Consider the following 23,889-nt stretch of genomic DNA (forward strand, 5'->3'; position numbering starts at 1 on the left):
CCGCTAGCTTGCTGAATGAATTCAGATGAACTCACCCCTCTCCTTAATGGCAAGATCCCAACGGTGCCCTGAGTCTCCGTTATTCTGTGGTTAATTCGTGCACTGCTGGCTTGTAACGATACTAAAGTAGTCCGTTTGCTAAAAACAGCTCATCCGTGGCTTGTGATATAAAATAAACAATCCACGCTATGAACTGCAAAGTGAAAATCTCTCCAAGATAGGAAAACAATCTCCGTTCGCTTAGCTTTGGAGGGAGGTGGGGCTACGGCGCGTCCCCGCCCCCGGGCGTCATTATTGGTCAGTTCGTACCGAGGACCCAGTTGTGGGCGTGGTTATGGGACTGGGTTGTGAATTGGAAGTGTCAATCAAGCCACATAAAACGAGAACGCACAAACTGCACAAAGATACACACCGGAGTCCTTTATTAATAAGCCTTGGTCACTATAGAATGTGAATGAAAGTTTGTAACCTACTCATCAGGCGGTGTTTGTGTCTACACACTGGTATTCGCGACTTTAACATTACTTAACTAACATTCATCGCGCCTCATTAAGGGTTAAGGCAAACGAGTGATAGATGGACACCTTTTATATTTTGTCTGCTTTATGCCCTTATGCGACATTACTTCCTGGAGTTTACTAAACACGTGACATTGTAGGAGGGAGCCAGTTTCTGCACCAGCGTCCCTCCTCTTTGTCCGCTGTCCAGCCAATGGCGACATGCAGCCGTCATTACAAATCCCGAAAAGGTGGGACTTCCAAAATAAACCCTCGCCCACGACAGGCGGAGCTGCAATACCAGCCCGGGATTCCTTCTTCCAGCCCGGGTGGAGGATTTCAGCAGCGTCCGTGAGCGCATCGCACGTACTCAGCAGAGCTCCGACACCCTGACGAGGGGTTTTGTTGTTGTCCCAACAGAACTGCGCATCTCTTCGACAAGGCTCCGAAGACCAAACCGGCCGTCGAAATGCCGTTTTCACATGCGCAATTGTGTTTTAGGTGACCTAACAAGTGCTTTATGAAGGCTTTGTCCAAAAGCATGCAAGACAACGCAGTGCGGGCTTCAGAGATCCGCCACGGCACCGAACTGCCGGACGATCTGCAAGCCCCGAGCTCTCGCCGTAGTTCGACGCAATCTACCCTGCCCAAACAAAGACTCCCAGCACCAAAACACATCATCTGATTGACGTCGTGGACGTACGTCGTTGGGGCCTAACGTCTTAACGCTGCATCTTTTCCTCCCCCCCAAGGCGGCAAGAGCTAATCCAGTTGCCCTTACTAAACAATGCCAAAGTCAAACGAAAAGAGAACTACGGCGGTTCTGGACACAGCGGCGCGGAGGAGCCACGCCATTCTACTCCGTTCACGAAGAACACAAGCACTCGGTCAAACCGCCCCCATTTTGCCCAACAGAGAGGGCGAGCGTACTCCTAAATCATATTCTTTGTTTACTTGTGTAGCCCGAGAGTAAAATGTCTAACCTGTCTCACCACAACTCCCCCCTCACCGAACCATTAGCGTCACACGCGCACACAAACGCCGCAGACTAAATGTTTCGACTTCCAGACAGAGGGGTGTCACGGATCTCCGCTACGCGACCACAGGGAGACTGTTTACTTGTCCACCCGACGATGACGACCCGCAGATCTGGCCGCTTACCACGTTATGTTCCTGGCCATTCTGCAATCGTTTACGGCCAAGAAAAGACCCCCCCTTCAATTCACTTGACCGCGTAAAAACGCACCGCTGACCACCGGGCGCTTTCCGCGACCAAATGCACAACGAGCCCCTTGCTAAACAAGCCATACAGTCAAAAATATTTAGTTTAAACAGCTGTTACATACCCAGGAAAAAGACTCCTTACTCCGGATTCGTGTTTGTAACAAAATAGTTGGAGACGCCCCCCTCCGCTGGCATTGGCGCACAGCGCGATATACGTCATTTTACTTTGAATACGACCCGCTAAAACCGAGGAGGCTTCAGCGACACTGGGGCTGCAATTCTCCAAACCTCTCCTTGAAACCACCACACAAATGCATTGAACAAAGAAAAGTGGCTGCAAAAGTCTTTAATCACGATGATGAGAGGCCCGCACATTAAACCGCACTACTTTTTTGGGCAGGTTTTATACTTTGGTGCGTGAATCTTCTGCAGAAAAATCCAGAGCTGAAGCATCATCTTCCGTCCCCAAAAGCTCCAGAGTCCTCCCACACAAAATCTTAATTTTAAGCATTACTGTAATATATATAAACACATTACTATAATTTATGAGAGCCAATCAGCTGAATCACAGATGACTACAAATATACACATGAATATTTTATCACTCAGGACTTTGACATTGATGTCAATTCAGCCAGAATTAGCCCCAAGAACCAAGTTGCAGCATTGCTGGTGTTGAAGTTATCGCACTTCTATTACAAGCAGCTGTATCTGCAGTCAAAACCACACATCTCTTATCAGCCTCTTTTATTGCCAGTTTAAACCATTTAGTCTGACGTCATGGTAACGGACCAGCTGTTTCTCCAGTACTTACTTATGGCTTTAAACCCGTGATACGTTTATGTGAATGCACAGCAGGGGGGTTTCAAATGGTTAATTAATAATAATCATATATAATGAAATAACAAAATACTGTGGACTGGTTCTCCTTCCACTGCCAGTGAGATTTAATGGCCCAATCTAATGAGTCATTTGCTGAAATTACACTGATTTTGAGATGGTTTTATTTTACCAGGAATGCACCACAAATATCGCATATGTGGGTGAAGAGAGATTTATGTCTCCTTTTGGAAGTGACAAACCTTAAATATGATCAACATCCTTTTTGCCTTCTGCAAACAATTCAACACATTAGCATGACAAAAAAAACAAAAAAAAACACTGACGCTTTAATCGACAGTTTGTCTTTATTACAGTATAACTCAATTTAACAGCCATATAAATGATAATGTAATCGGTTAATAAAACAAATATAAAATCAATGTATATAACTGTATATCATGGACAATCTTATGAAAAACAGTTGTAGAATACAACAGAGCAATAAAATGGGGCAACTTTTGCATCTATCACTGAAAGATGAAAGAAAAATAAATCCAGAGCGCGTGAGGACGACAGACTTAATAGTTCACTACAAGCAAATTCAATATGAATTCTGTAGTAAAGGACACACGTTTATTTTATCCAGCAACAAGATGAGGCAAGAAGACACCCTTGTACACGAACCCTAACAATGGCAAGATACTGGGACCAGATGAAAGCGCTGATTACAACCAGTCCATAGAACTTCAACACAGTAATAATGAAAATATTCTTATACAAAATGTATGAGTCTTAGGCGTCCAACAGTAACATAAGGAGTAGGCACAGGTCTGCATATGCGTCCACGATTTGTGGCCGACCGAGGAAACCTGCAGATGTTTTAATCCGTCGATATTAATTTGCCAAAGCAACTCCGAACACTTGCAGAACGGACGTTTATTTACCGCGACTTTATTCGCACCTAAACGTGACGCGTGTTGACCTGGGACACCTCGGAACGTTGAGAATTCAAAAGTGCTGACAATTTGTGTAAAATAAAATAAAAAAGAAAATATTGCACTACTCATGAGGTCTTGGCTGATGACTTCCACAGCTATAACGGCTGCGGACTGGTGTGTGCACGAGTGTCAGGGGCTTAGAGACATTCCCACAGTCACCGCTGAGCAACAGTGGTCAGAGGTCTGCGAGTCTGGAACGTTGCATGTTTAGGGACAGAACGATCAATCCGATGGGCTTTTCTTTGCATCTCGGGAAGAGGTGATGAAGGCCATGAAAAGGCGTACCATGTGCCACTAATGTGACACACACTGTGAGCTACATGCACTGTGTTCTACAGACACATATTCAACAACTGGCAGCATTCCTTTAAGGTGGTGTAAAACAAATTAAACTGGGAGGGAGGAAAAAAGGTTTAAAGATTATCTTGGTCATTTCAACCTGTTATTCCCGACTAGAGATCGGGGGAGCTGTTCATGCTAACACACACACACACACACACACACACACAGAGTCACATTAATGGCAGCCTGAATGTGTTCACACTGAAAACACCGTGACATTGAAGGCAACTAAGGCTTTACTTCCTCGCCTAAATTCGGCTGAAAGAGTAACTTGGTTTTATTGTTTTCCAAACTTTTCCCAGGCTTCTTAATTGGTCGCACAACTACTCCAATTGGAATGAATCTGGAAGATGGCGAAAACTCAACCAAGCAGGAAGTGGAAAGAGTTCCTGCCTGTACACCCAGCCAACCGTCAGCTTAACTCAATCATCACATTTACCCGGTTTCAGGTGTATAAAAAGAAAATGAAAGTCTAATTGATTTAAGGAGGGGGGGCTGAGAGTCCCCTGGAGGGAGAGGCGGGTGGGTTGGGCTTATTATCCACAATCAAGACACTTTGGGCTCACTTCTGGGGAGTTTCATGTCAGACATCTTTATTTGAAGTCTATGGTGAAAGCAGACTTGGAGAGTTGAGGCTGAAGCTCACTGATTGGCTGGGAGCAGGCCCTGCCGTTGGGCGTGCTCCAAAATGGCGTTGTAGCAGAAGTAGTATTGGTCCGGCGTTTGGATGCTAAAGGCCCTCTGCGTCCTCATCCGCCGCACCGTCTGGCACACGTTGAGCGAGCCTACGTCCTGTAGCTGGGACAGACAAATGTCCAGGGCACAGAAGGTACCTGCCAACAACACCCGTCAAAGGGACCACAACGGAGGAGATGATGAGAAAGAAATCAGTGTTGTTAGACCTTAAGTCATCACTACAGCGCATACATCATAGAGTTCATGTTAAAAATGCAAAGAAAACTCTTATATACTAAAAAAAACCCCGAGTCAGGATCTCACCTGTTCTTCCGATCCCGGCACTGCAGTGGACCACCATTGGGGGCCCCTGCGGGTGGCCTGTCCACTGAGGTCCCAGAGTATTCACCATTTTCCTCTGTTGTCTCTTTACAGCACCCAGGAAATCAATAAGGGTGACTGCTGAGGTGGGAACGCCGTAGTCAGGCCAGCTGAGGTACTGGAAATGACTCACTTGCCGCTGTTCACATGTCTGGGATTACAAAAAAAAGAAGGTAAAAGTGACATTTTAGCGGGCGAAAATGCTGAAGCAACATTGTGGATGTTTTTAAACCATGTGTAATAATTATGAAGCTGGAGGAGGAAGAGCATATGCAGCGTTTGGTTTCTTATCTCTGAAAAAGACTTATTAAAGTTGGAAAACAAATCCGCTGCCCCCATTTGGCAGCTGTGGCCACGACTGTACCTCTGTGTTGTGCAGAACGAGGGTGGTGTGATTGTAGTGAGTGTGGTGATCAACCCTCTGGTTAACCACTGCCATATGGCCATAGACCTCCTGCCCGCCCTCCTCCAGGGGCCAGTACTGTCCGCACTTCCTGCGATTACCCTCATTTGTCCTGCAATAGGCACACGGTTCAATTTAAGGAAAAAACAAAACAATAAACCTAGACTTCACGTCCACGTGCGATAACCCTTAATTACCTGGTTGTCATGACGATAACAAGCACATTTTGTTCCCACACCATTCTCCAGAAGTCACCGTAGGTGTTTTCCAGGGGTCCTACACAGGTCAACAAGAGGACCAAAGGGATGGTTAGAAGGGCTATCAGTCTAATGACCCAGCCTTCATCCAAACAGCCCAAAACAAGACCACAATCACCCGCTCTAATGTTATTACCATCTCACCTGCTCGTAAGGACTCTTTAGCAATTAGTCAAGCCTGGCCGGGGCATTTATCAAGGTTTTAGTAAATATATAACAATGATATGTACTTTTCCATTTATGCTCATGTCCAATATTGACCCCTCCATCTTATTTCCAGGATATCGATAATCTACTTTAAAAAAAAGGGTTCTTTTTATGTAGAATCTTTGGGAAAAGCACCCAATAAGATCACTCTGCTTCCAATTTCATTTGCAATCTGACCGAACGTCGATGTCGTGGATGTACCTTGAGTACCGATATACGCGTTCCTGTGTTTGTAGCCATCCATGAAGCTCGCGTTGATGTAGTCGGATCTCTGTGGAAACAACAAAACTCTGTTCTACTCAAGACCTGGTATTAGGGTTTGTGCAGCATTGTACTATGATTGGGAGGTAAAGGGAATACAGTAGTGATCCTTGTTAACGCTCTGCTGGCTACGAGTATCCGTGGCCAATTTCATTGGTCCCAAATTACAGACGCCGCTTAAAAATGCCCCCACCAACCTCATTCCTTCTGGCTGTCAAACGGACTCTTGTTTGATCAAGGCACAACACGTCCCCGTAACGATTCTTCTCCTGATTGCTGGCCGCCCTGTAGGGTGGTGATACATGCTGCAGTTAACCATCAACCAAGAGTTTAACGGGATAACCTACAACGGGTAATTTAGTTCATTAATAGTTTTAACCTGAGGTAGGAAAACAATAAGAAATATTGACTTTACATGGATTTTTATCCATTACTTTTCGAATCTGTGTGTGTTATAAGACATCTCTTGCTGTCTTCTTTTGGATTAAGCTTACAGTGAGCAGTTAAAGCTTCCCGCCGGCGGCTCTTTGAGGAGCTCCTCGTACTCCTGGTGGATGCCCGAGCGCTGAAGCCGGCCCAGGTGGTTCAGCAGCTCCTGCGGGCGCATGGACTCTGAGCCGGGCACGTGCACAGAAGTCTCCTCCACAGGGATTCCCACCAGCTCGTCCACAGGGTCAACGCGGTCGTTCTGGCCGGCCAGCAGCTGTTGGTTCCAGCTGGTTGCATCCAAGGGGAGCAGGCCGCCCAGATGCTGGGGGAGACAGTCTCTGGGAAGGTGTTTGCGCAGCTCATCTAATTTGACCATCTGAACCTGGACATGGACGAGATGCAAACAGATGCCAAGTTTAGGCGGACGTAATGCATGACAGTAATGAATAAAGGTAAAGAACAGTGATTGATGCTTTAACAAGTGTCTCTGCTACTATATCCAACAGGGTTTCATCAGAAACCCACCAATGTTCACCTCTACTTACACGTTCTCTGAGTTTCTCCTTCAGAAGTAGACTGAGCAGATTGTAGGGCACTCGAAACCACACAGGGGCACCGACAATCAGCACCTTCTTTAGCCGGGCGGGGAATGCTCCCTGGATGAGAGAGAGCACAGAAGAACCTCCAATAAACCAGACTTTAGGGCATTATTGTTGGAAGATGTGCATGACAACAGTTAATTTGTGTCCATTAGCAACTAACACACATAATTGTGTTATATATGACATTCATGGCTTAATTTTTGTTTGATTGTTTGTTTGTTTTCCGGCTTTGATGGACAAACAAAGAACAAAGAACTTGAAGAACTGTTTAATACACAGGAAATGCCACCAGAAAAGTCAACTTATTATCTAGCAATGCGAAAAAGGCTAATGCTAACTATGTGTGTGAACCCAAGATATGCTGTGGTTAAAACCAAGTACCGGTATTCCTACGTTCATCAAACTCTTAAGCTTCCATTAATACAACTTGATTAAAATGGAATAAAAAGTGCCTTAAAATCAAAGAAAAAGTGGGCGGGAATGGAAAAATAGCAGTCTCCACAACAATCCCTTGTTTGATTGATTTAAAGCACTATATCCTGCAGACCGTCCAGACATTTTCTGCCCTTAACCCTTGGGTGTGTTCTGGGTATTGCATGCAATCATTTAGTCTCTTCATGGCGATTATGTCAGCAGATTATCAGGACAGAGACCAGTCATTCATCTCCAATGACGTGCTACCACTTCTAACCCGAACCCTGACATACAGCCATTCACTCGTGCAAAAGCAGAAGACACGCTAGGGATCTTCACGCTCTTCTGTATAAAGACTTAATTTCTACATCTAAATATGCGGCGCTGTGGTTCCAACCTTGAGCAGATTGAGGATCTTCTTGCTCAGGTCCAGCTCGAAGTTCGTGTAGTTGGAGCCCGCCATGTCGTAGATGAACACCAGGCCGTTCCTCTGGGTCTCAAAGCTGTGGGTATTTAAGCAATGCTGGAGTAGGTCCACAAACATTATTGTTGGCTGAATGTACCCGACACCACCTCACCTTTCCACAGCCTGATCCAGGAGGTAGAAGAGCGCCTGCAGCACCACATGGTTGCCCGTCTTGTTCGGGTGATGGAGTTTAGCAGTGTACAGGGCAATGGAGGCCCCTGAAGGGTCCCGCACACTCTGCAAAAGAAAAGGTGAGAGTTTCCCCTGCAACAACCATCAAAGATGACTCTAAAAACACATCTGTGATAAGACTTCCAATGAACTCATGGAGGAACTTCCTGGATTTGTCTTATCGGTCATGAGAAAACTGAGGGAAAAAAATAAAAAAAATGAAGGGAAGCGCTACAAAAATGAAGGACTCACAATCAGCCACAGGGGGGCATCTCATTTCTGTTGCTGCCTAAATGACTGACATCCAGCCAAAAAGAAGAGCAATCGACAACTCAGCAGGAGGAACACATTTTGTCAGCAGTGGTCATTTCACTTCCTGCCTGTCTGACGCTAAACGCGCGTGTGTCCTGCCTTCCCGACGCCAATGTGTCATCCTTCGCCTGAACAACGCCGCTGACCAGAGATGCGACAGCCTCCCCCGTCCTGTGTACGCAAAGGGGGCCCTGGGTTCTCAGGCGGGGGAGGATAAAAATACCTCAGACAGGATATGAAGCCTGCCGCTGAGGCTACAGAACGCCGACGTCAGACAAGAGGATGTGCAGCATCAACGCCACTGTGGCACGTCAGCAGGGAAGGAAGAGGGGAAACGCACGGGGGTGGGCGTGATTTATCTGACACAGGATATCCAGCTGGCACATCGGTCAATCAATACTTTGCCATTTACCCCAATTCCTTTTGGGCTGGAATAGTTCCATAATCCAGTTAGTTTAGTTACTTTAAGTTATTTTAAAATAGGAGCACTAACAATGGAGCCCCGCCCTCCCGCCCACCTCCATAAGACTGGACCACTCCATTTCAGGGATGACATGTTCTTACCAGCACGGTGAACTTTCCACTGAGCAGCTCCGAGCGCAGAGGTTCTTCCTGAGGCTGGAGTCGGACGATTCCTTCTTTCAGACGCGTTTCCTGTCAAGAGCAGAAGACGGCAGGTGAGATCAGGCGGTGCAGTGGCCGCAACAGGCCGTCAACTCCAGCGGAAATTCCTCTCCGTGAACAATGAGGATGCCTCGTAGCAGAGTGGGCTCAGGTTCTCGGTGGAATATTACCCACGAGGTTGAATAAGGCTGCTGCGGATTGCCTCATAATCAGAATTACAGAGCGCAAACATTTTCCCACCCAGATAAGTGAGACTTTACCTCAGATAAACATACATTTCCTGTTAAATTCAACTTTTGCTCGTCCCTGCATGAAACATTTATTACTAGTTTTGTTTTTCAGATTTGAACAAGGACCACGATTGAGTCTTATTTCCAGTCACAACCAGTTGAAGTTTCTTTCATGGTCTTAGCTGCAGATTAAACACATATTAGACATGTTTAACACATAAGTTAAAGTGTCCATTTGCCATACACAACTATTGACAAAAGACATTTATTTAAATGAATCGTATGGGGCTAGTGCATTGCTGGATTTCCCTCCTGCTTTCGACTTCAAGCCATGGCTGATGTTTAAAAAGGCTTTTATCACTGTAATGAAACATTAAATTGTGCAAGATTGCAACTGAATGAATCATGTGATGATGTTTTTTGGTTAAAATGTGTTGCCCTTACTGCAGCAAACCAAAAAGAACATTTCCTGCGTGGCTCCAAATGATTTGTCTCAGGGACGATTATTTTTATTATTTTTATTCATTTATTTCAGCTTTATTTTAGCAGGTAAGATCAGCTTCTCATTTACAAAGAGGCCCCAGCGGAAGGAAAACAAAAGAAACACAGTCCACATGAATCCAAGAGACGACCCATTATGAACCCAATCATGCAACTGTTTCATTAGAATAACGGCGCCTTTTATAGCCGACGTCACCGGCGCATCACGCCGTTCGCTGGAGGAGCAGAAAACAAATAAACAATAACTCTGCACCGGAGGCGATCCACTGTGTGTACAGTAAACAGAACAGACTTAGACTAGAGGCCTGCATATCCCAGCAGATCTCGTCCCGCTGCCTTGTGAAATTCAAATTACAACCGTCATTTGGGAACAAAAAAGGCCATTTAATAATTTATACGCCAGCAGACAGCTGTTAAACCTGTGAGGATTTTAACACTCTCTAAACTGGTTGCACGATAATATAATTAAATTTTCCATCATATTCTGAATATCTCCACTCTGCTCCTAGCCCACGGTAAAAACATCAAACAGCAGTGTGAACTACGGTACATTGAAAATCAAACATCCACTTCAAAATCTTTTGTTTGTCTCATAAACCCACATAATGCAAATACAAAATGACTCGTAAACTACTTATTATTCAACTGCAACACTCCTTTAACCTGAAGCCAGCCTGCCCTCATCGGCCTGCAGCCTCACACAGGAGGCAAAGGCACAATGCAGCCCAGCCTCCACAGAACATCAGTGGCAGCATGTTCAGACAGCACCGGCATCTATGAACTCCTGTAATGGTCATCCTGTCACGCACCCGCAGGCGCGGCGCTGTGCATCCACGTCAAGATTTCACCACAAAGCTTACGTGTTTTGAGGATGTGGGAGTGAAAGAACTCCTGTTGATGTCAGGAGAAAAGTGAAGAAACTCCTCACAAGTTCTGTCTCGTCACCATTCAGACCACATGGAGATTCTGGGCTGTTCCCAGTTTTAAAATATTCTCAGGGTTTGATTGATATTATTGGTATAAAATCAACCAACATGAACACTGTGCACGTTAGATTCTCCTCGACTGGAAACTTCCCTTCTCCAGGTTTGTCCCGGTTTCTCATCCCACGTCAGAGATTATAGTTCTGAACCAAGTTGAACCGACCGCGGCGTGGCGGGGGAGGCTAATCCTGCCCAGGGTCAAATTCGGCTTCCACCAAAGGCCGAATATTTGTTGCAGAAATCGAGGCTGACAGGAGTTGAAAAAAAAGTAGGTGAAAGGTGGGTAAAGGTGCGATAAGGTGGAATTATGGTCTGTGTGGGGAGAAACTGGAACAGATCTAACCAGATAAATCCAAATGTTCCCTGTTTGAACCTGCCCAGAATTACTTCCAGCAGTCTAGACCATTTAGGGACAAAAAGAGACATTACCCCCAACTCTGATAATCACTGCATGGCTCAGAGAGGAGAGTCTTGATTGCGTTATTACCAAGGTGCTATTTTAGGAGCGGGAGGTGAGAGAGACCTGCAGGCTCTGTCGCGGCTTCCTCGTCATCCTAATAATGGTGTTAATACCATCATCGAAGTCACAAGTTATCAGTGCTGCCATGTGGCTGCGTTTGGCAATGATCATCTGCCTGATTCTGTTCTCAACTGGGGCCCCTCAACTGGACTTGCAGAGTTACACGTGCACATATGTCATCGCTTTAACCAATTCATGCACGCTGCCAATAATTTCGGTTTTCTGGGAATCCTCCCACACCAAGAAGAAAAGTCAATGAACGGCTCCGCCGTGTGCTCCATCAAAGCGGGGATAAAGGCACCATGTGCACATCTCATCACCGGCCAACCCCGTGCTGCAAAACACCAACACAAACAGCAAATCAAACACATTTTTATTCTGTTGACAGTAAACAAGGAGATCGGTAACACTGAACAGAGTTGTGGGTGTTTCTCAGCAGAGCGAAGGATTAAATTAAAAAACCCTTCCGGCTGGATATTTGATGGCCACGTTTGTAGAATGATGGGTGCTCGGCAGTGTGGACGCACCCTGGACACCGTTGTTGCAAGTTTATGTTCCTCATTTGTTCCACAGCTGTACCAACCAAAGGCCGATTATTTCATTTCCAACTCTCAGGGAAGATTAATGTCTGCATGTTGCTTCTTGAAAGTCCCCGAGAAAACAGCAAGCACGTGTGTGTGTGTGTGTGTGTCTGTGAGGCCCCAGGGTATCAGTGCATCTGTTCATGCAATCTCTTGCTTTCCTTCTTAAGAGATTTGTTGAATGAAAAAGCCTCGAGTGGTGGTAAATTCTTGACCTGAAGTCCACATTTCTGCCTCCTGATGAATCTGAATATTGTTGAATTCCTGAATATGATTTCTGCCACATGAATCGGCCCAAAACAGCAATAAGAACACGGAGATCTGCGTCCACCATGCGCGTTCAGCAAGTATCTAATGAGTCTGAAGCAGCTAGCCGCCTTAAGCAGTGGACTTAGAAGAAAAAAGGCAAGAATAGGAAGTGAGAAACCAAAGACAATACAAGGTTTGGACACGATCCATCAGGTGAGCAGAGGATGAGATTATCAGCCATCCCTCCTCGCTCATCGTGTAATTCTATTGTTTATGAGGGCTATCAAAGACGCCATAAAAACCTTTGGTGTGGCGTTTTCTAATCTAATCAAGCGACACCGAAAATCTGCCGGGGTAACTAATGCGTCTGTATAGATGTGGAGATGTTGACGCATCATCACACGATCTCTTCTTACCCTGTAGCTGTGGAAGAGCTCGATGGCTCGGAGGACGTCAAACTTGCGCGCCATGAGAAACTTGACGGCCAACTCCCTGGACAGCGGCGAGACCCCGTGCTGAGTGGTCCACTTGTTGATTTCCTCCAGAAACTGCCTGGTGGCCTGAAACAGACAAGGATGTGGTCATAAACACCAGGTTCCCATCATCCAACGGTAAGAACCAGGATGTGAAATCAGAACATCCTCACAGGAAGTAGCATCTGCAGCATCAGAACATCTGATAGGTTTACGGCCCGATGAGCAGTTGATGAGTTTTTATGGGTTTTCAATACACGTTCAGGCAAAAATATAGGCGATGAGGGGCCAAAGAAAACACAGAATGACGGAAATATACTGCAGATTAAAAACACCCACTCAAGAGGCTGTTGATGAAAACTAGCCATCACACTAATGATACGGCTTACGTGTGCGTCTAATCTGTTCCCGGATGGAGACACTAATTACTTTCTTGTGAATTCTGTCTCTGCCAAAAGAAAAAAGGACAAGCAGCAGTCCTGTTTGTGGGTAAAGACCAGCCTTTACGGCCACCTTCCAGAGCTTCCACAACGCCTTGCTGATAAGAATGAGAGCATTTAGCCAGCTGCCTTAAAGGGGCTTCCTGCCATCCACCCGCTCACCCCACAGAAACCTCATATTAGAAAACAGCCCCCACCCAACGCAGGGCGAGAGACTCGGCACCCTGTGAATCGTCAAAAGGCGACAGAAGAGGCAGTGAAAGCTCGCGCCTGAAACGTGGGGATCCGCTTTCTCCGCAAAAGGGCATGAGCTGGGGACAGGAAGTCAAGTTGTGGGAGGCCGCGGCTCTTTGGGAATACAAAAACCATCAGTGAGCGGTGCCGAGCCCGAAGACAGGAAGTCAGTGTCTCTTCTGGGTGGGGGGGCAGTCGGTTTAACATGCAAGGGACGTGGGACGCCTGCACCTGACAGGGCTCGGGCTTTCAGATCCAAACCCTGTGGTGAGAAAATACCACAGGGCCACTTTCTCTGACCACACTTCCAGCAGATTCCAAATCATTTTGACCAAATACAGTATTGTTTAAGCATTCTGTAGTTTCTGATGTGCAGAGTACAAGATGGCGCTGACAGAGAGAGGGTCAGAACCTATGACGAGGACATTGGCAGCCGGAGGCTGATGGGGGAACGCATGACCTCAATGCAGCGCATTTCAACGTTTTCCCAGAAGACGACCACTGAGAAGTGAGGACAAGCGCCACAAAATGTTATTAAAGGCCCTTTTTTGAAGTCGTTTCTCCATTTTAATTCAATCTTCTTCACACACAGCATACATTATGTCTCCGTTTGAGAGCAGGGTGGGCAGATATAGGCGTAAAATATATAGTTTAAAGACACGAGACGCATCATTTCTCCCCCAAAGCTCTTTGATATTCAATGCCAGCATGTGACCTTTTATCCTGATATCAACGATGCAAGAAAGTGCCCTTAAAATCAGGCAAACGATCCCATATCCCACATGTTTTACTGGGAAATACCTGGGAATAAATGCACGCGTGCTCGTCAGGCAGATGAGGTTAAAATGAATAATAAATCAAATAAATAACTGTAGACGTCTTGGTTGGGGCAACTAAACACGAAGCCAAGTTAAAACCAATCCGCCGTGTTGACAGTCAGCGTCAGGTAGACGTGGACCTCCAAGCTCTCGACGGTCCGACGGCTGCTCTCGCGCCCTTAACCTTTTAAGGAATAGGTGCCAGATCTTAGCAGCAACCGTCTGCTCCTGCAGAACTCCGTCTTGTTTGGTCTTATTCTGAAACAGGGGCCGTATCCGTCCAGAGCTGAATCTGGACGGACCAGCTTGTTTTCACTGCAGCACACCCGGCTGCGTTGGAAGAGTCGCTGTGGAGGAGTGATTTATTCAGTTCCTGGAAGATGCATAAACATTTAGCTCCGGCTCTAATAGGGAACAAGATTTTTCCACTGAGCACTTGATAACACGTTTAAAAACACTTAAATCTGGATCACATTGCCTGACCTGTTCTAAATGGGATGTGGACTTCCTCTGAACTTCATCAATTCCTGAGTCACCGTGCCGAGTTTTGGCTTGAAAATAACATGTCAACGGCGCAACAGAAGCACCGGCTGAACCGAACCAGGGATGTTGGTAATGTTGGAATTACATTACTAATAGCTGTTTTCAGCTGACAATATTTACCAATAATAGATTTCCCTGTCACTTCAAAAATAGTGAGTAAATATACAGTATATCTGTGTCATGGGTCAATGATCGCTGTAAGGAATCCTGTAGCAGCAGATGTGCTAAATTAGGGTTGCCTGGAAACTGGCATGAAGTGAACAAATCCCTTCATTAATCATTGGTCATCGTCTGTCTTTATGTCCCAGCTGAAACTGTACCGGAGGATTCTGGGAAGTGTCTGGACTGTTATTACACCTTTACTGACAGGGCTCATTTCTTCCTTCTCATAAAGAGATTCATGCGCTCATCATCCTTCCAGGATCTGTTTGATCACAGATGCTACGCTAATCTGTTTACAGACGCACTTCTGGTTCCAGGCAGCTCCCCTTCACTTCCACCATTTGGCATGAGTCGACACCAAAACAGGAAGTCCCTATTCCCTCATTTCTCGCACTCCATTTCTTCCTGGGAGCAGACTAAACACACACACACACACACAAAACAAAGCACATGATAGGCACACAAACACACATGGCCTCAGTAACTCATAAACTCCCCATCCCCCTCACGTCATGGTGGAAATGCTTTTAACAGCTGCCTACAGAATAAAGTTCCACTACACTGTGTGTCCCTGAGAGAGTCCACCCTGCCCCCCCCCCCCCCACACACAAATACCCCCCATATGGCGGTGGATATAATAAAGGCCTCCGGTACTCTAGCGGAGGCCCTGGCTCACACAGGAAATGGAGTAGTCAGATAAGGCTTTCTGCTGGCCAGATGATGAGGAGTCAGCGGGAAGTGGGGGAGAGGAGCCGAAAGGAGGATTCCAAAGCCCTCCTGCAGCAACCTGGACAGATGGCCCACAGTCACGGCTCGGGGCTTGTGTTGCGTTTATGTCGGGTTCCTCCGAGTTCGGAACAGTTCCGACCACAATCAAGGCCGCCGTCCCCCCGTCCGGCGGTAGAGGGGACAGTTTACGGAATACCAATCTGATCGGAACACAATCTAATCAGCCCATTTCACACACAGAGCTTGATGCTAATATTATAAGGGTGTTATCCAAATATTTGCACCAGCAAGCTGTCCCAGACCGACAGCGAGGCACAAGCGCCTCCACGTACACGGAGGGATCGCTCCACCCTCACCCCACCACCCACTTCAACGACCCGGAGGATCTCCAGAATCTGAGGGTTCATCTGATGTGGAGAACCTGCAGATGACCGTCGTATGTGTGAAGAAACTCCTGATCGATGCGAGTCAAACAGTCTGTTTTGAGTTCATATTAGTGGTGTTACCAGAGAGAAGGCGGTAGTAAACTGGGCCTTCTGCGTCCACCTTAATCTCATTCCCTGTGTAGAGATCTTTCTGGAGCTGAGCTTCTTCTTCCTGGTCCCGTCTGTAACAATCAGCCAACAGGCCGATGAGAGAAAGCGCTTCATCCTCGCAGATAAAAGTTGTCCGCTTGTGCTGAGGGGAAGAATACGTGATATTCTGCAGGCAACTGCCCAAATTCTGAGATTATTTCCTGTTATTGATGCATCTGCAACAACAAGAAAAGGACTCGTTTTTTATTACTTGTTGCTGGGTTTCTTTTTTTTTTTTTTTTAGATGGGCCCTACTCATAGTGGGCCCCAAAGCCTTCAGTGGGATCCTGCGTTTCAGATTAATTAATCTCTTTGATTATAAAAATCCAAATAACTCAAGACTGGATGCAGGAATAAAATGATGTAATAACTTGGTTTGTGGGGGAAAACTCGCTCAATGTGACTTCAACTGTTCTTCCTTTTTTTTTTTTTTTTTTTTAAACTTTTTAAATAATTAATCGAATCTGATTTGAACCTAATTTGATCTGTCAATAAAGAGTCTTCTGCACGACCGCACCGCGGGCCCGCGGACTGCGTTTCCATCCCTCCGCACCGCCCGCACGGATGTTTGAAATCACCGGAGGCTGCTGGAGGCGAACTCGGCCTCTTTCGCAACACGCAGCCGCTGAAGAGGGAACTGGTCGTGGTGCAACCGGAGCAGCGGCCCCGAGACCCAGAAAGCCACACAATATTTCCGCTTTGCTTTCCGGATCACTTACCGACACTGGGCCCGGTGCCCTCGCAGTGCGCACGGCAGAAGTGCCTCCAGGTACAGGCCCGAACGTTCCCGAAAGACTCGCAAAGCGTTTTAAAACGCACGTCAGGGCCTACCTGTTCTTCCTCTGCCGATAAAGTAGCTGCCATGGTCCCCCGTCGGATCTGTGATCACACTGTTTTCAGCGAAAGCGTCTTTCTCATGCAGCGGGGGGGTGACGGAGGTTCCGTCCCTCGACTACAAAAAGGTTCCTGGAGGTGGTTCGTGTTCTAGGTTGAAGGCATCGGAATCCCTGCCGTTTCCAGCGCTTCCTCTCTCTTAGTGTTGGGTTAGAATGAGCCTCATTAGAGAGAGAGAACCCGACGATTGGGAGCCAGATTACACACGGAACAAACGCGGAGGACAGCGCTCGGGGTTCGGTTCGGCTCACTGGGGCCTCAGATCATGTCGAGCTCCTCATCCGCGGAACCTCACGCACATCTGAGGGCTGAGGCTGCCCGTCGACTCCTCCGTGCCATGATTTGCAGATTTTTTTTCCCTCCTCGCTCTGAACGTTGCCTTTATGTTGTCGGAACGCACGCGCAAACACGCACGTCTCCCGAAGCGTGAGAGTGCACGTTCCTTTCTAGTGCCCCCTGGCGGCGGAGACGGGAACACGACCTCCGCCTTCATTCATAAAAACCAAGAATTATCGGGATCGTTTTACCTTTTAATCACTGTATTTTTGCACAGCAGGTTACAGAGACTGACCGGAAGGTAATTTCTGACAAGAATAAATAAGCAAATCATCGTTTTAAAGAGCTCATTGTATATTCTAGCCAGTGACTGACGAGTATTGTTTATTTTGGAATTGTCAAAATATGATCCAAAATTGACAACAAAGCTGAAGTTAGTTCCAATTTCTGCTAATATCTTGATTTTCTTCATACCAGTTAATAGTTTACCTCGGTGGGCTTTCATGGGCCCATAATAATATTTGTTGGAGGGGGAAATTCTTCTTGGACCAACACAGCCTGTGTGCTGTGTTACCAAAGGGGAGAAATTAGTGTGCAGACTATTGAAATTCACTTTCCTGTTTTTTCAAATGGGACAGATGAACCATTACTTTATTGGGGGCACGGTAACATTTAGAATATCAACTTTTTCCAGTGTTTAACTCAAAGGTGCACGTCAGCGGCCTGCGGGGTTGCACGTAAAAGCAAGAGGAAGCAATGAGCGATATTCGCAGGGACCTCCACAACTGGAGAGCAATTAGATTAGATTCATGCATCCCCAGGCTGCATCTTAATCTGATACACTTTACAGGAACAGCATGACATCACAGGAAATGCAAAACACGTACGAGAAAGTCTCTGTAACACGACCCAGCAGCTCATCGCAGGTCTCCACTGAAGGATTATTGCTTGCAGATACGTTTCAGCCGCCAGATTACTGTAAAATACAGTCCGGAAATTGCCTTTGCAGCAGGATCAGATCCTTTAATTGATACCTTGATGTGTTTTTAATGAGCCAAAGAAACATCATGTATTGCTTTAAAAGAGGCAGCCTGAAGCGCTGTGTCACAGATCGCTGTTTACTCCTCTATGTTTAGGTTAGGTGTGTTCACAAGCTCTGCATTTTCTTTAAAATAAGATCTCCACAATAGAAGTAGTGTAAATACTCAGGCGTGAGAAAGTCCGACCTGAAAAGCAAAGGGAAAAGGGAGTGGACGACAATAGACTTCCTGTCAACCCCGCTGACATGTCATTCGGGAAAATGTGATTGGCTGAGATTTAACCTCTCACATCAAGTCGGCCTGTTACAACTGCCTCAGCGTTGTTTCGTAGAATTCGAAAGATAAAGGTCCGATTCAGTGTATTAGTTAGATAGAAATCTGAGTTCTAATTTCCAAAATATCCGCCACTGAACTCCCCCGGGCCTCACAAAGATACAAAGGTTAACCGCACATGATGAACATCAGGTCCATTAGATCAACTCAAATCATCGTTATTTATGTAGTCGCATGAGAAAGTTAAATCTGGTTTCCTCCTTCAACAAATCAGACCCACAAACATCCACCTGTGTTTGTGTTTGTGTGTGTGTGTGGGAAGCCAGTCTTAAACGTGCACCTAAAGGCTCAGGTGCTCAGTTCCTGGAAAGTGATGGGTTATGCTTACTCATAACTGAATTCTTCTGCCGACCACATGCCCGAGTTCGCTGTCCTTGATAGCGCTCTCGGCTGCCGCGTGACTCAATGTGAAAGAAAAAACATCCCCGCTGTTTGCCGTATAGACACGGTTTTTTTTTGCAGGGGGGAAAAAAAAACAAAAAACCTCTTTTGCAAAGTTGTGTGTTTTTGCACAAATTGAGCGGTTGCATCTGCAACGACATCACCTTAATACTGCTCAGCAAACACAAACATGGTGTTTAGATAGACGAGCTGGTGTTTGACAGTTTCCAGGGTGGTGATGGCTTTGCACTTCAGTGTGTAGTTGTATTATCAACACCTTTAAAAAAAAATAAAAAAAACATTCTAACGATCACCACAACGACGCTTCAAACTCAGCAGGGTCGCGTTGAAAAGAAGCGTGCATGGTTTAACCACATTAATTGCACGTTTCTTCATCTACCTGTGGAATGGTAGAAACATTGATATCAACCTTGGCGTTTCCTATCATCAATATAAAGAAATAAACACAGGATTTGCTAATAAAGACAAATTCCTGTAAAAGAAAAAACAAACATCAGGGCACATTTGTGTCTACATTAATGAAGCGTGCGAAAGAAAGCGACAACGTGCCGATAAAAAAAACACATTTATTTAGGAAGGTAAATCTAAAAATACGTGATTTACACACAAGGGTGTAAAAGTACACCACGCTGTCTTTGAGCCTCAGCAGCAACGTGTTCCCCAGGCGTTAGACGCATCCCACACACTCTTCAAACCGCCTCCGCTTCTTTTTGGTTTTGTGAGCGTCAACGACAGTTGCGACAGCGATGAGGCCAGAGCATCAGCCAGACCCAGAAGCACAATAGTCACAAACTGACACCTTTCTACGCACGTTGTTGTAGCTTTAGCCATAAAAACACAGATCGTAGCTCTACTCATCTGCACCCTGAACAGCGCAGCTGGGGACAAACATTCTATGGTTCTCAGACAGCTTACTCAGCCACTCAGAGCTCCATGTGTGCTTCTCTCACTGGCTTTTGATGTAAAAACGTCCCATTGTCCCCACTGTCCTGCACTGGGGTGGACAGGTACTCCAACTCGTAGCCTCCGCTGGCGTTAGCCGGGCGGACTTCGCTGGATGGTTTTTTGTGTTCCAGGATCTGCTGCATCTGATGGCTGGCGTACTGAGGCTTAGTTGTGAGGGGCCCTTCAGGAACCTCGATGCCCAGAATGTCAGAGACCATGTAGGGGCGAAGCCAACCGACCAGAGGAGTGCTGCCGGGAGTATAGTGAGTCTGTCTGTGGTAGAAGAGGAGACCGTCCACCTGCATCCAGGAATTAAACCCAAGACAGATGCTCAGATGAAGTTTCATATACACATGAAGCCTTCTCTCCCAAATCGTTCATGTCAACTTGCATTATGACGTTCAATTGTCACAAGACTTGATGGAAAAAAGCTCTTCTTACATTAAAAGTGTACTCGGCTGCCAGGGCCTTCTGAAAGGACTCCACTGTGCAGTCAGCGCTGTGGAGGCTCACGAACCGGAACTGTCAGGGCAACACAATAACACACAGCTACATCAGATCCTGTAAACAAAACGAGTCTGTTTGTCAAAACTGAAAAAGGTCTTTGGAATGGTGTGTTTATTGCATCCATTTGGGCTGTACCATGCAAACGCTACAGATGACGAGGCGGACGTTGACCTCGGACAATGAAAACCAAAGCCAAAAGGACTATGCGCGAGAAAGAATAATAGGAATTGAAGAAAATGGTGGCTTTGCTCACAGGGTTGCGTTTGGCAATCTCTGACAGGCCTTCTGCCTCCTGGACTTTTGACTGGAGCCAGTAGAATCGGAAATCGGTCTGTTGATGAGGAAGCAGAACAAGACTAACGAAAGCGGAGCCAATGAGAGGCAGAAAAGCACTTCTACCAGCCCGACTTGCAACATGAGCTGTCAGATAAGCATTCTTGAATTGCCTGGCTAAGAGGCCAATCTTACAGCGCAGTCGTACACCGGGTGGCCCCTCCAGCACATGACGTCCAGGATGTAGAACGTTCGATCCACCTCACTGTAAATGCAGTCCAGGATGGTGTAGTCTGCACAGATTATTAATGAAACAGTTAGCGTGCTGAGATCGGAGGCGCTATGACCAAGTATCACCAGTAGGGAGCAGTAAAGGGCACCACAGCTTACATGATCTAGTTTCCCTTTTGAGCAGCCGCACCCGACTAATCCCTATTCACTTGTTACTTTAGCTACTATTACGAACAGAAAGAAAATAAATAAATAAAAATCAACAAAACTTTTGAGGTTTGACCTAATTTCAAAAACTGACACCAGTGGCACAGAGCGCTGTACCTGCTGTCAGCAAATCTTTTCCTGTTCTGCTGTCATGACACGAATAGTCTGAGTACAACAGGCACACCTACCTTTTCCCATGGCTGAATTATGCCGGTTCCCACCGGGCAGCAGGGAGGGGAAGCGGTTCACACAGTAGCCGCTTTTAGTGTACGCTGCAGTGGAACCCTTGGAAAAATAATACAGGACCAAACAGAAAATACGTAAACAAAGATCGCTGCAACAATGAGATTATTTCCTCATACTGTCTGGAATAAACATTTGGTCGGGAGTTTGGTTTTTAAAGTTTGTGGTGGTTTTTCCACGGGTATGTTCTGAAAAACTCCCTTTATTTCTGAGAAAATGTGGAAAAACAAAGGATTGAATGCATTAAGCACTGCTTACCTTGGAGGCCACAATGAGGGACCTTTTCCCCACAGGACAGACCACCATCAGCCAATCTGTGTCCAGTTCTGCTGGGACATCCACCAGCCACTCTGACAACATCAGCTGAGGAGCAAAAGAACTTTGTTTTATAGACGCAGGTTGGGAAATCAGCGCCATCTACTGGTCGAAATGTTGAATTAAACTGGAAAAGATATGAGCGCCTTCGAACATAAGAAGCATGTCGAGCACTGGCCTGACCTGGTTTGCATAATGCTTTGGCAGCTTCCTCCTCTCAATCTCCATCCCCTCTTCCTCTGCAGAGACATCTTGTTCCCGTTTCCCCTCTTCCTGTTTTTCCATGTCCTCCTCCCCATCGCTGTCTGACCCAGCCCAGTCCCCATCAGCCAGACGCCGAGCATGGTTCACGTAGTTTAACCTTTTACTGAGACAAGCGACCAAGCAAAAATATAAACCACATGCAATATGACACCAATGGGATTACAAAAACAGTCAGATTTCATTCTCACCTTTTCTGTAGTTCAAGGAAGCGCCGGCGTCGCTCACTCTGTTCCAGCACACTGTACTTGCACTTGTACTGAGCCAGCCGAGGGTGGGGAGCCGCTGTACTGTTGTGCTCTTTAGACACAGCAAAGCTGGCTGAGAGGGCTGCGGTCAGATCATCCATGGGAGGCGACTATGTCAAATCCATAAAGTCAGAGTTAAATCAGTTCAATTTAACAGACCATCTCTTTCTGCTCAATTTAAACATAATGATTTCACCTCATCCAAAAGACTTTTACTAAGAAGGTTAGAAGCCTTTTGGAAGAGAGGCAAAACGTTTCCAGTTGCTTTCAACTGTCCGGTTGATTCCTCGCCAGACTTTTGTGTCATAAGAATGCAAACTAAACAGTACACCATTAAAATTAACATCACTTGCTTCTGCCATTCTGTGTATTTTAGCAAAATCCATTATGGCAGTTGCACGAATAACTCGACCTATGGAGGATTTCATCACTTTTTAAAGAAAATGCAGCTGGACTGAACCCATCATGAAAAAAATCCTGTTAAACTTGTGCGGTACAATGAAACCAATGGAAAAACAACTCTGTGCTGTTCAGAAGCTTCGCCTATTGGTCGAACTGAGCTAAAACACCACCGAAGAAGAAGGGAGCGACACCGGATTGGATGGTTTTATTGTAAATCATAGACCACCTAGAGATAACGGCATCGGTTTTCCCACAATATTACAAATATACATATTTGTGACGCTCTGACATATACAAATCACATCGAACTGGTGACATATGAGATAGAAGCCACGAGAAAGCTCGGGGGAAGACTGCCTGGTATCATTGTGTTTAGCAGCTTGCTAATTGTGCTAGCATCGTAGGTTGACTAGCCGACAGGTTGATTCAAGAACGTGGCGTTAACGTTTCGACTTTACAACTACAAAAAACTCCAGAGACTACAAAAAACCCCATCTGGTTTCATTTGATACTTGATGCTAAAACAACATACATACCTTGGACATACAGAGCAGCGAGTACAGAATCGTCACGATGTCATGGTTCCCAAAGCACGCAGGGCGGCGTGAAGATACGTACTACAAAACACGCCCACCACAGGCACGCGCGTCAAAATTATCTTTAATGATTTAGGTTCATACATGTGGTTACGTTAACTCGTAACAACATACTTATTAAAAATTTGGGGAAAAAAAATCTACTTGAATGAAAGTACCCCTCCCCCCCCGAAGGTTTGCTTATCGTTTAAAAAGTAGGTAAACTAGGAAGTTACGTCAAGGGGTGTGTCGTGAGATCAAGGTGGGCGTGTCGTGAACGCTGTTGAATATTATTATTTTTATTTTTTTAAATTGGGTCAACAATAAATTAAAACCATCCCGGAGTTTAACACAGCAAAAAGATTTTTTTCTCTCCGCTTTCATATGATTATGAAGACCCACAGGTTTATGTTTAATTAAATGCATTGTATTGAGGTGTAGTAATAGTTCTAGTTCAAAATAGTTCATTTTAGGAGAGACAGTTTCCTCACAAGTGAAACAAAAACCCAATTTATCTCGCATGTGTGTTTCCCCCCACTAACAGTTATGACATCAATTGTATCCCGAATGTGTCATTATGTGTTTCTCCTTGTGGGGGCGACAGTGAGCCAGTC

The 23,889-nt window shown here is 45.9% G+C and overlaps 2 protein-coding genes across 3 annotated transcripts; both read right to left on the minus strand.

Moving 5' to 3' along the window:
* Positions 1–2,889: 2,889 nt before the first annotated feature.
* Positions 2,890–17,405, minus strand: ptpn9a (protein tyrosine phosphatase non-receptor type 9a). 2 transcript variants are annotated; one of them, XM_003967597.3, is made up of 13 exons: positions 16,955–17,405; positions 12,566–12,709; positions 9,026–9,115; positions 8,091–8,215; positions 7,910–8,015; positions 7,042–7,152; positions 6,562–6,878; positions 6,265–6,352; positions 6,008–6,077; positions 5,540–5,618; positions 5,304–5,454; positions 4,883–5,090; positions 2,890–4,716 (listed from the first exon to the last, which is right to left on the minus strand). In XM_003967597.3, exons 1-13 carry the CDS (start codon positions 16,985–16,987, stop codon positions 4,526–4,528), a joined length of 1,713 nt encoding a protein of 570 aa, XP_003967646.1. In that variant the 5' UTR covers positions 16,988–17,405; the 3' UTR covers positions 2,890–4,525. The 2 variants fall into 2 exon arrangements, with proteins under 2 accessions (XP_003967646.1, XP_029697181.1); XM_029841321.1 differs by having other exon boundaries at positions 16,843–16,980.
* Positions 17,406–19,614: 2,209 nt separating this feature from the next.
* On the minus strand, positions 19,615–23,462 carry snupn (snurportin 1). Its single transcript, XM_003967598.3, has 9 exons — positions 23,237–23,462; positions 22,242–22,408; positions 21,973–22,156; positions 21,733–21,837; positions 21,420–21,516; positions 20,989–21,086; positions 20,774–20,851; positions 20,455–20,535; positions 19,615–20,312 (listed from the first exon to the last, which is right to left on the minus strand). Exons 1-9 carry the CDS (start codon positions 23,243–23,245, stop codon positions 19,992–19,994), a joined length of 1,140 nt encoding a protein of 379 aa, XP_003967647.2. The 5' UTR covers positions 23,246–23,462; the 3' UTR covers positions 19,615–19,991.
* Positions 23,463–23,889: the final 427 nt, after the last annotated feature.

This window comes from Takifugu rubripes, chromosome 9 (genome assembly GCF_901000725.2).
Source record: "Takifugu rubripes chromosome 9, fTakRub1.2, whole genome shotgun sequence".
NCBI classification, from domain to species: domain Eukaryota; kingdom Metazoa; phylum Chordata; class Actinopteri; order Tetraodontiformes; family Tetraodontidae; genus Takifugu; species Takifugu rubripes.